At 50.8% G+C, this 12,616-nt stretch overlaps 1 protein-coding gene across 1 annotated transcript in view; it reads left to right on the forward strand.

Annotated features, from left to right (window-relative positions):
* Positions 1–12,255, forward strand: part of LOC106805406 (multiple epidermal growth factor-like domains protein 8) — a 26,966-nt gene extending 14,711 nt beyond the window's left edge. The window contains exons 3-7 of the mRNA XM_014806979.1: positions 6,947–7,110; positions 7,891–8,120; positions 9,736–10,565; positions 10,999–11,158; positions 12,123–12,255. Coding sequence (XP_014662465.1) covers positions 6,947–7,110; positions 7,891–8,120; positions 9,736–10,565; positions 10,999–11,158; positions 12,123–12,255 — 1,517 coding nt within the window. The remainder of the gene's footprint in view (positions 1–6,946; positions 7,111–7,890; positions 8,121–9,735; positions 10,566–10,998; positions 11,159–12,122) is intronic.
* The last annotated feature ends 361 nt before the right edge of the window (positions 12,256–12,616 follow it).

Genomic DNA, 12,616 nt, shown 5'->3' on the forward strand with positions numbered 1-12,616 from the left:
CCACTCTCCTCCTTTCCCACCTTCCTCTGTTCCCACCCTCCTCTGTTCCAACCCTCTTCCCTCCCCACCCTCCTCTCTCCTTACCCTCCTCTTTCCCTATCCCCTCTGTCCCCACCCTCCTCTGTCCCCACTCTCCTCCTTTCCCACCTTCCTCTGTTCCCACCCTCCTCTGTTCCAACCCTCTTCCCTCCCCACCCTCCTCTCTCCTTACCCTCCTCTTTCCCTATCTCCTCTGTCTCCCCACCCTCCTCTGTTTCCACCATGCTCCGTCCTCGGTGACCTCTGTTCTGACCTCTGCGCTCTGGTTGATGGCTTCTCGTATAATTCACTCTACACCTTGCTACCTTGCTGTGGTTTGGCATCATAGTATACTCCCCCTATATACGTACTTGCCGTTAAATAATATTGGTTATATCACCTGCGGGTAGCTAGTCAGGAATGATGAGGAGTTTCGTCTTTATGCTCGTAGATGTTTTCGAGAGCAATTACTCGCGCGGCATTATCCACTCGTGGAGGATTTATGAGTTCACGTGAGTGAATGCGCAATACGCGCGTATCACAGTAGTCAATCGGTGTGCGGGAAATTACATAACCTCTAGTCTAACAGCTGCCCCGCGTTTAAGCAAGCAATCGATCGTTGGTCGGTCTATTGCTCAGCCAGCGTGCATTGCCTGACTCCGCAGGCAGTGAGAGATTGAAGGCGAAGGAGCCGGCTGCCAAAACCTACTGTATTTAATATTCATGACCCTTTAATTCGCTGTGACTATTTCATGACACCGTGCATTTCATTTCGTCGCACGAACTATAGCATCGTACGTGCGCAGCGCCTAGCTTTTTGAAGCGTTAGGTAATGCTAGGCTGCAGGTGGTGGTAGAGAGTTAATTACTGTTACAACGAAGTGGTGCTTGAATCGATGCACGTGTTGTCATCGTTAGTGATGATGAGTGAAACCTGTCAGGTGAAAGAAACAACATGTACGTGTTTTTTTATGGCTGAGAGGTGTGCATTGCAGTAGTGGATGTAGGCGAGCTTTCTACTCTGCGTGCGTGCATGCGTGAGCGTGTGTGTCTGTAGGTAGTGTTTGTATCTCTGTATGCATGCGTGTGTGCATGCGCGTGTGCGTGCTTGAGCGTGTGTGTCTGTGTCATGTAAGGTTGTGTTTATCTCTCTGTATGTGTGCGCGTGTGCGTGCTTGAGCGTGATGGGAGTTGGTTCGGTGGTCTTAGGTAAAGTTGATCTCTAATACTCTCTGTATGTGTGCGAGTGTGTGTGTCGTGCGTTAGTGCGCGTTTCTGCTGCGTGTGGGTGAGTGTTTCTGTGTGTGTGTGTGTGTGTGTGGTGTGTTGCGCGCCGCGCGCTGCTTGCCGTGCGTGCGCGGTGGGGTATGAGAGGCTGTGCAGACTGCAGATCTGTATACCACTGCAAGAAATTGACTAGTGTTTCTCGGCGCGTGCATTGTAGGCACACTTATATAGAGGCTGGCCCCATGAAAGAGATTCTTAGCACAGGGCAAATAGATCAGGAAGGAAATTGTAGAGAGGTTTTTCATGGGGGAGAGGAAGAGAGAGAGAGAGAGAGAGGCTAGATAAAACGAAAAGAATAAAGACGGACGAGAGAAGTGAGATCTAGTGTGGGAAGGGAGGGAAAAATGAAATCTATGTATGCAGGTGTAGATTGGGAGTGCGTGCCTGTTGAGAGAGAGTAGAGAGAGAGAGAAGAGAGAGAGAGCAGAGAGGAGAGAGATGAGAGAAGAGAGAGAGAGAGAGAGAGATATAGAGAGAGACAGAGAGGGAGAGAGAGGGAGAGAGAGAGAAGCGAGAGAGGAGAGAGAGCGAGAGAGAGAGAGAGAGCGAGCGAGAGGAAGGGAGAAGAGAAAAAACGGAGAAAGAATAAAGCTGGACAAGAGTTGAGATCTAGTGGAAAGGCGCGAAGAAACGGAGAACCACGTAGATGGAGGATTTGTGAGCGCTTGCCTGTTTAGAAAGAGAGAGAGCGAAGAGAAGAAGGCTCGCGAGTGCGTGCACTGGCTTGCATTGGTATGGTTGTATGGGCGGCTGAAGAAGATGAGACTAAAGACGAAATCCGCTGTTGTCGGTACGTCTCATTGATGACGCTCGAGTGTGTCATTGGTCTCGTCGCTTATACGGTTGACGCTCATTGTTGTCTGTACGTCGTCATGACGGATCGACGTCATTGTGTGTTCGTAGTCATTATTAACGGTCGAAAAGTTCATATTGTTTGATCGGTACGTCATTATAACGGCTGACGTCATTGTTTGTCGGTACGTCGATTATACGGTCCGACGTCATTGTGGATTTACGTCGTTACTGCACGCTCGATGTCATTTGTTGTCGGTACGCGTCATTATGACGGTCGATGTCATTGTTGTCGGTAGCTATTATACACGGCTGACGTCAATTGTTGTCGGTACGATCGTTATAACGGGTCGATGTCATTGTTTGTCGGTACGTCATTATGACGGCTCGATGTCATTGTTGTCCGTGTATGACGGTTGAGTCATTGTTGTCTGTACGTGTCATGACGGTCGATATCATTGTTGTTCGTCGTCATTATAACGTCGACGTCACTGTTGTCGATACGTCGTATGACGGTCGATCTTCATTGTGTCGTTACTCGTTATGATGGTCGAACGTCATTGTTGTTCGGACGTCCGTTAATGAACGTCCGACGTCATTGTTGTTCGGATGTCGTTATATACGGTGACGCATTGTTGTTCGTACGTCATATGGCCTTGGACAACGGTCCGAGTCATTGTTGTTCATCACCTTTGTCGCTACATGTTAACGGTCGTACGCGTCGAGTTTGTCTGGTACCGGTCGTTATGACGGTCGACGTCATTGTTGTCGGTTACGTCGTTATATGAACGTCGTCCGTCATTATTGTCGGTAGTACGTTATAACGGCGTCGAGTTGTGCATACGGTCATTGACTCGAGTCATTGTTCGGTACGATCGTTATAACGGCTCGACGTCATTGGTTGTCGGTACGGTCGTTATGACGCGTCGACGTTCCTGGTTGTCGGTTACGTCGTTTATACGGTCGTCGTCATTGTCTGTCGGCTAATCGTATTATGACGCTCGATGTTGCATGTGTGTCGGTACGTCGTTATAACCGGTCGACATCATTGTGAGGAGTGTCCGGTACGTCATTATGATGATCGACGTCACTGTTGTCGGTACGGTCGTTATAACGTCGCGACGTCATTGTTGTCTGTACGTCATTATGAACGATCGAGTCATTGTGTCGTGTACGTCGTTATAACGGTTGACGTCATTGTTGTCTGTACGTCATTATGACGATCGACGTCATTGTGTCTGTACGTCGTAATATACACGGTCCAACGTCATTGTTGTCGGTACGTCATTATTGACGGTCGAGTCATTGTTTGTCGGACGTACGTCATTACTAGACGGCTCGACGTCATGTGTTGTCTGTACGTCGTTCTAACGGTCAACTGGTCATTAGCTTGTCGGTACGTCATTATGACGATCGACGTCAATTGTTGTCCTGTACGTCATTATGACGGTCGACGTCATTGGTTGTCGACTCGTTAATAACGGTCGAGACAGACGTCAAGTTGGGGAGAAGAAGGTTAGAAAACAGCACTAAGAGGGGAAGTGCGGGAGATAGAGGAGGAGAGGCGTGGAGTGGAGAGAGAGTATGAGAAGGAGGGAGGTGGGGAGACAGAAAGAGGATGCGCAGAGGATGAACGAGTCATTGATTAAGTCGGATAAGGTACATTATGGACGTCCGAGCGGTCATTGATTTATGTCGTACGTCCAATTGATGGAAACAGGTCGACACGTCATTGTTGCTGTCGGTACGGATCGTATATAACGGGTCGACATGGTACACGAAATGGTTGTCGCGTAGCGTCGTTATATACGAGATCGAGCAGTACATGTGTGTGCGGGTAACGTCCATTAACTGACGGTCGAGACGTCTATTAGTTGTCGGTTACGTCATTAAATGAGGTCGACGATCATTGTTAGATCGGTACGGGAAAAGGGGATCGTAGTAATAACGGGTCGACGGACATCATTGTGTCGGTACGTCGTTCTAACGGTCGACGTCATGTTGTCGTACGTCATTATGACGATCGACGTCTATTGTTGTCGCGTAGTGTTATAACGGTCGTCGTCATTGTTGTCGTAACGTCGTTCATAACGGTCGGACGTCATTCGTGTCGTAACAGAAGAAATCGGTTATAGAGGTAGAGAGACGGTACCGGACACGATCATAGTGTTGTTCGTGAACGTCATTATGAAACGGTCCGACGCTCATTGTTGTCGGTACGTCGTTATAAACGGTCCGAAACGTCAGTGTGTTGTCGGGTGACGTCGTTATAAACGTCGAGAGATACACAGGCGATCAGAGGAGTGGGTTTGTCGTAACGTCAATGATGCGGATAGAACGGTCGATCGGTCACTGTTGCGGTCTGAGCAGCGTTAAGCCGCACGAGGGTGGGAGAGGGGGTGCGGTAGTAAGATAGGTGGTATCAAATAGGGGAGGGAGAGGACGACGTGTGGGATGAGGAAGAGTGGGAGACGCGGAGATGGGAGGGAAGCGGCATCGTTATAAAGATATGTATGTCTGTGGGGGAGAGAGGACGGTCGGAGTGCGGATGTTCAGCAATGTGGGGTAATAAGCCTGCAGGGGTTGTTCGCGCTGAGAGGGTGCGGAGTACAGGAGGGGAGAGGATGCGGGGGAAAGGAGTGGGACGAGGATGATGATGAGGTGAGGACGAGGTTAGCTGGGGCACGCGGAGGTGGGGAGGGGTGGTTGCCGGACAGAGAGGTGAGGGCACGGTCGAGAGCGCCGATCACTGTTGTCGGTACCGTCGTTATAACGGTTGACTCTCATTGTTTCGTACGGGGAGAGAAAGAGTGGCAGTTACAAGGGGGGGAGGGCAGGGACGAGGGCAGGGGAGGGAGGTGCAGAGACGAGAGGAAGAAGGGAGGGAGGTAGTGTGTGAGGAGATGGAAAGGGCGTGGCAGGAGACGTGAGGGAACGAGGATCGGCGGAGCAAGGTAGCGGGATAGGAGAGTGTGGGCGGTGAGGAGGGAGTTGTAGGAGTAGGCGGTGAGGCTGCAGGTCGTCACCGGGTTAAACGGTTGAGGACGGAGGGGGGAGGAATCAGGCGGGAATGAAGGAGAGTAAAGATGTGAGCGATGCGGACTGAGAGTACACGAGCTATTGCTGAAGGCCCGAGACGCGATAGCCTATGGCGACGATCGTAGCGCCAGAGCCGAGAGGATCGTGTGGGAATGGTGCTGGAGAGGTGGCGAGAGTGGCTGCGGATCGGGATGTAGAGAGGAAGGGCGCGTCGTGGATCGATGGAGGGAGGAAGACAGCTCGTGCGGGGGTAGATAGGATAGAGAGGTGCAGGCGGGTGCGGAGGTACTGAGCGCGCGAGTCTGGCGCACGATAGAGCTATGTCTAGTTAGAATTAACTCAGAGAGAGTATTGGTAGTGGGGTAGTGAGCAAGAGTATATCGGAAAGGACACAGGGAGTGGGGGGAAGGCGTGGAGCAGAGGGGGTCGGTACAGGAGGAGAGGATAATGTGTGGAACAGTGGAGAGGAGGGTGCAGGTGAGGATGCGTGCGGGGGGATCAATCTTAGGATAGGTCAGATAGCGGGTCATTGTTGTCGTACGTCCAATTATGACGGTCGACGCATTGGTGGTTCATGGATCGTCTAGGTCTGGTCGATGGGAGTTGGCGACATAGATGAGAGCGTGTGACCGCAGGGCGTGCACACGCGTAGAGCTAGTCTAGTTGGCGGAAAGGAGGGTACTTTCGTTATGAACGAGGTATTAGTGGGGCAGTCGCGGGACGAAGGCAGGAGTGCGAGGGATTAAGAGGTAGCGAGCCGGCGATAGAGCAGGGTACGTGAGACATATGACGATTACGAAGGGGATGGATAGCTCGACGGTATGGCAGGAGTATGAGATGATGGAGGGAGAGTCGACGGGAGGTGGTATGTAGAGTAGATAACGGGAACAGATCGTATGGCGGAACAGGGGAGAGGCGACGGAGGGGATCGCGACAGGCGGTATTTGAGAGCGGTGAAGTGACGGAGTAGGAGGTAGTACGTGTGGAGCGAGCAGGAGAGGAGGAGGTAAGAAGGGACTGTGTGTCTATGACGTGGAGGAAATGAGAGAGGTAAGGGCAGGGGTAGTGGAGCCAGAGTAAAGGGGTCGAAGAAGTCATGTTATGGAGTTAGGGATGGAGGAGGTGGGGGACAGGAAGGGGGACGGACACAGCGTTGAGAGCGGAAGTAAGGCGAGTTCTGGAAGCGAACGTGCCTGTAGGAGCGTGGAGTGTGGAGGGCGAGTGTCGCAGCGCTGGACCGTGATGGTCACGACGGAGCAATGTACGGAGCATATATGACGGTCACGTCATTGTTGTCGGTAGCGTCGTTTAGACGGTCGACGTCATTGTGTGTCGTTATGACGGTCGACGTCATGTGTTGTCATGTACGTCATTTTATAGACAGTCGAACGTCCATTGGTTGTCGGTACATGTGTTAAACGGTCGATGGTCATTCCCTTGTCTATGACGGTCGACGTCATTGCTTGTCTAGTACGTCATTATAACGGTCGACGTCATTGTTGTCGGACATCGTTATGAACGCGTGACGCTCCATTGTTTGTCGGTACGTCCATTATGACGGGTCGACGTCATTGTTGTCGGTAACGTCGTTATAACGGTGCGACGTATTGTGGTCGAGTACGTCATTTGAATGACCAGGTCGTCGTCACTTGTTGTCGTACTCGTTAATAACGGTTCGAGGCGTCATTGTTGTCGTAAACCGAATCATTATGAGGTCGACGTCATTGTTGTCGGTACGTCATTATGACGATTGACGTCACTGTTTTCGGTACGTTGTTCTAACCCCTCATCGTACCGCGTGTATGTTGCAGCTGGAAGCTCTCGGAGATTCATCACGATCACGTTCCTGCAGCTGGACACGGAATGCTCCTACGACTATGTGTTCATATACGACGGCAACAACTACAGCGCCCCCACGCTGGCAACCCTCAGCGGCCCCACGGTTCCGCCGCCACTCACGGCCACATCCGGATACGTAAGTCACGTTCAGGGCGTGCTCACTCTGCCGGACAGGTTCCTATCGGGGCGAACGTCCGAGGTGGAATTTCACCCCGGGGACCGATGTCAAGTGTCGTGGTGGTTGTCCTTGTTTTGCCCTTGGTGTCGCTGAATATTATTCGTGGTGATGACGCACCGTAGCTACCCTAACTGGTTTGATTCCATGTCCTTTTCAGGCGCGGATTTAGGCCGGTTTGCACCGGTTTCCAGAAACCGGTCACAGGCCTCAAATTTCACCAGAATACACCAAATATAGCCTCATTTTTTTTAATTCCCGGGGGGGGGGCATGCCCCCGGACCCCCCTACCTGCAGAACAACATATGGAAACTGGTCACCCAAACCCTCTGGATCCGCCCCTGCTTTTCGTAAATTCAATGTTGTGTATTTGTCTCTCTTTGTCTCACGCATCAAAATTAGTAGTTGGTAATAGTTGCCTTGATAAGTCTTCCTTGAAGGAAAAGTTTCCTTTTGGTGCTCCTGCAAATCGCCGCGTTGCCTTAAGATTTCCGATTACACCCAAGACGCAACACTTTCATTGCTCCGAACAAGATTCAAATTCGACCGCGGTGTCTTTGTCGTGCTGGTTAACACGACCGTGACACAGATCATGATGATAATAGTTAACATGACGATGATAGCGGTGGTGACGATAGGTAATGATGATGATGATGGTTATCATTACTGTGCGCGGTAAGTCATCGTTAGGGTGTCGCCGTGCTCGATGGGTCGCTATCACGACGGCATCGTATCTTTCAGATGTTGGTGCATCTATACAGCGATACAAACTACGCTCGCGCGGGCTTCAACGCCTCCTACGAGATCCACGACTGTCCGGCCGACTGTAACGAGCATGGCTCGTGCAGTGCCACTCTGGGGCGCTGCTCCTGCTACCCGGGCTGGAAGGGCGACTCCTGTCACGTGGAGATCTGCCCTGAGGGCTGCGGCGAGGCGCGCGGGAGGGGGACGTGCAGCGCGGAGGCGCAGAGGTAAGCCAAACGCTCGCCTCATCTTATATTGACTTTCTATGGTGTATATTTGTAAAGAAAATTTCACATTTTACGTGAAAAGTAAGTACTGACGGTACTAAATGTATCCTCAAATACTTACCTGATAAGATTGTTTTTCAACTAGTTAAAAATCCCCAAAAAAACTGGGTGATTTGATATATTTATCACGACATTAAATGCTTGCTATGGGCTATGTATGAGTCACGAGCGTTTGTTCACATCGAACGGAACAGCAAAATAGGAAATATAATGCAGCAATTTAACCATAAAAGGTGAACAGAATCACTTACATTTTGTGAAAAAGTGGGCATACTTTTTTTTAACTTTTACTATTTACGGCGACGTGATCTCTTTAATGTCGTCCCGCCCGAGTGTTTCGTGTCAGACGTCGCTCGCTTGACATCATCTCTGCTTACTAGTTATGAAGTGATGCGCCCTTGTTAATGTGAGTGTCTTATCGTGTTATGCCTGTTACCATGTCAACCGTGCAGCACGGGATAGCGTTAGATAATATCAAGTGGATAGACCGATACGCATATATACAGTAATGGTGATTCTTTGACAGTGAACATATATGATAGAATACATATATAATACAATACATATGATACAATATACATAGTAATTAGCAGTCACGTGCAGGACGATCAATAGAAAGCCTATGAGTTTCAAATAACATGCAGCGAAGTAGGTAAGGAAGTCAGCATCCACAGACAATGCAGTTATGCAGTCAATATTACGACTCAAATGTTTCGGACACTGGCCCCCTGCTAGGCAATGAGCTACTGTGAAAGTCTACAGGTTTGGTTAGTGGTTACTGTTACTACAGTTATTGGGATGACTATAGGCAACTCGAGACCATGGCGATAGACTAGTGTAAATTACATTAATAAAGTAATGAGAGTAGGATGGAATATTGAAGGCTAAATTTTAAGATTGCCACGTTAAAAATGCAACAGTGGATGAACATAAGAGTTGAACGCTTTGTCTTACGATGGCCAGGCGGTTTAATTTGATAGCTGTCAATGGTAGAGAGCACTGGCATCGCGTCTCGCTATATTCGTGTGCTGTAGGCAGCTATCGAGCCATTTTGCTGTATTTTCGACGTCCAATTTTACATATTAGACTAAGAGGGTCAATTTTCCTGTAGATGGCTGACAACGGCTGCCAACGGCCATGCACTTATTTCAATTAATGAATTTATTTTGTACGATTTTTGTACGATTTTTTTTATTTCGATTTTTTTTACTTGCTTTATTGCATTAGAAGGAACACTTCTCATTATTTATGAACTATAAAAACCCATTAAAAGACCAGGGAGATGCCCATTGAGTCCCCTTGCTTTGCTTGGACACATGTTCAAGACACCTGAGACTCAAGCTTTCTCAATCTTAGTTAATACCCTGGGCCCTGTTAGCCCTAACGTTAGCCCAACATCTCGTAACCTAACCACCTAACAACCTAACATCTCGTAGTTTGATATTGAGGTCTATAGCAGTCTATAGAGGTCCATTCTATGAGAAAAGGTCAATGTTGAGACTAACATTAAAGAAGTGATTTGTTATCTGACAACGCGCGCTCCTCCTGGTTGTAGGTGCGTGTGTGAGGACGGCTACGCCGGCGACAGCTGCAGCCTGCACACGCTCGGCCAGCAGGGCGACAACGCGTGGCAAAACGTGTCGTGCGACGGCTGCGGCCTCGCGCCCCGCGCCGCCCACGCCGCCGCCTACCTACCCGACACCGGCGCCCTCTGGCTGTTCGGCGGCTACACGCTCAACGCGATCCTCGGCGACCTCGTCGCCTACAACTTCAGCGAGGGCCGCTGGGTCGCCGTGACGACGACCGCGGGGTCAGCGGCGCCCTCCGCGCGCTACGGCCACGCGATGGCTGCCTACGACGGCGCCCTCTGGATGTACGGTGGCGCGACGGCCGACGGCTCGTACTCGGACGAGCTGTGGACGTACGATCCCGCGGGCAGCAGGTGGCGCCGGCGCGGCGCGGGCGGCGACACGGGGCTGCCGGGACTCGCCGGACACTCGCTGACGCTCGTGCGCGACCGGTGGCTCTACCTGTACGGCGGCATCGGCGACGACGAGCTCTCCTCGGCGATGTTCCGCGTCGACGTGCGGCGCGCCGGCGCCACCTGGGAGCGCGTCGTGCACCGCAACGGCAAGGGGGCGCCGCACCGCGTCGTCGGCCACTCGGCGGTGTTCCACGCCGAGACGGCATCGCTGCTCGTGTACGGCGGGTTCGCACATCGCGAGCACCGCGCGTGGTTTGGCCGCCGCGTAGCCGCGCTCTGGGCCTACCACGTCGACGAGAACGTCTGGCTGCAGCTGGAGACGGGCGACAGCGGCGCCCCCTACCTGCACCCGGCCGCCATGCCGCCCGCGCCGCGAGCTTATCACAGCGCCAACATCATAGGTGCGACGATGTCGTGTTGTTTGTCCGGTTGTTTGTCAATTAGTTGAGGGTTTAGTGTCAGCAATAATTGGGTCAGGTTGTTGATAATTTGTTGATTATTTTTATTGTTGAGTTGCTATTTACATTATTTTTATAATTTGTCTGTATATTTTTCACAATGACAACCATCTTTGATCGAAACTGTATGTTATTCAGTAATTTCACCAAAATCGTCAGTGTCCAAAATTCACAAACTGGATATTATCTCTCACGAAAAATAAATCAGGTTCTAGACAAAATTAACCAGATAAAACTCTAGTCCTAGGGCGGCAGCAATAGTTCCTAATGCCTGCTGGTGCAACAATCATTCGCTAGAGCTACCTATCAGGTATGCAAGAGAGATATGTCATTCGATCAGGTGACATAAGCTGACGCGTGTGTGTTTTTGCGATAGGTAACTACATGGTCGTGTACGGTGGCAATGCCTACTTAGCAGACAGCGGCGACCTGTGCCACGATCGATCGATGCACTTCTACCATCTAGGCTGTCAGACTTGGGTCGACTTTCCCAACCTCGCGAAGGCCTTTGCTAAGCTCACCGACACCGCTGGTTAGTATGCTGACACGTTCGTTCATGCGTATACTGCCCTCCTTGACTAGATAAGATGACGTAATCCTGCAAGAGAAGGGTGCAATTCTCAGCGATCCTCTTTGTATTGCAGGACTGTGTCATCTTGTTTACTTATTGGAGTGCGCGTGCTTATTTATATAGTGCGTTTTTTTTATAGTGATTCACAGGTGTGCTTATCAATAGCTGCTGATCGAGCATTGACAGCCACATATGTTGATATGATTGAAGAAATATAGTTAAGAGATTAAGAGATAAAAAAGAGTCCTTAGCTTATTTAACATCACGAATATCTCATGGACGTATGTGAAAATATCGGAAATAGATAATAAACAGAATACGTAACACAACAGAACAAAAACCCAAAGGTAGAAACATAACGTATAAAATAACGTAATGCACCGTAATGTAACAACATAGCATAGCATAGCATAGCATAGCATAGCATGATTCCAGGTAACGCTGCCTTCAGTAGCGTAGAATGTACATAGCCTACAGTTCGCAAATACAAACAATGCTAGGCACCTACCTAGTAGTGAAAAACGTAACATACCTAAGTTAACCGAACCCAGTACGACGCCAGGCTAACTGTGAAACGAAGAAACAGGTATCCGTGGGTACTGCCTAGGCAACGCGTAAAACGTAGCATACCGTACAGTTTTCCAAAGCCAGTAGACGCCAGGTACGGTGGTGGAAACGGCAGCGGGTGTTCGTTGGCACCTCTAACAGGCATAGGGTATACATAACCTACAGTACCAAACCCAAAATTGATGGCCAGGTAGCCTGCCTAGCAGCGTAAAAAGTCACAACCTCAGTTACCAAACGCCGTACGACGCCAGGTAGGGTGTGGAAGCGGGGCAGGTGGCGGGTCGACGTCGCACCACGCCGAGCACTCGTTGCGCAGCGACGGTGCCACAGCCGCGCAACTGTCGTAGTGGCGAGCACGGCAGCGAGCAGCGTGCGGCGTCCGCGCGTCGCAGTCAAAAGCGGCGGACGCACGACTCCACGTTCGTCATCGTTCGTATTCAGGCAGCACTCGCCACTCGCCGTCCTAACGTCCGCGCGAAAAACGACAAAAATTAACATCGTGAAAAGCTTGTTAACATGCACGGGGAGAGAAGAGAGAGAGGGAGAGAGAGAGAGAGAGAGGCAGAGGGAGAGGGAGAGGGGGAGGGGGAGGGAAGAGGGAGAGGGAGAGGGAGAGGGAGAGGGATGGGGGAAGGGAGAGGGAAAGGAGAGAGGGATGGGAGAAGGGGAAGGGGAGAGGGAGAGGGAGAGGAGAGGGAGAGGGAGAAGGGAGAGGAGAAGGGAGAGGGAGAGGGAGAGGGAGAAGGGAGAGGAGAGGGAGAGGAGAAGGGAGAGGGAGAGGGAGAGGGAGAGGAAGAGGGAGAGGGAGAGGAGAAGGGAAGAGGAGAGGGAGAGGGAGAGGGAGAGGGAGAGGGAT

The sequence above is a fragment of the Priapulus caudatus genome, unplaced genomic scaffold (genome assembly GCF_000485595.1).
Source record: "Priapulus caudatus unplaced genomic scaffold, Priapulus_caudatus-5.0.1 Scaffold113, whole genome shotgun sequence".
Classification (NCBI taxonomy): domain Eukaryota; kingdom Metazoa; phylum Priapulida; class Priapulimorpha; order Priapulimorphida; family Priapulidae; genus Priapulus; species Priapulus caudatus.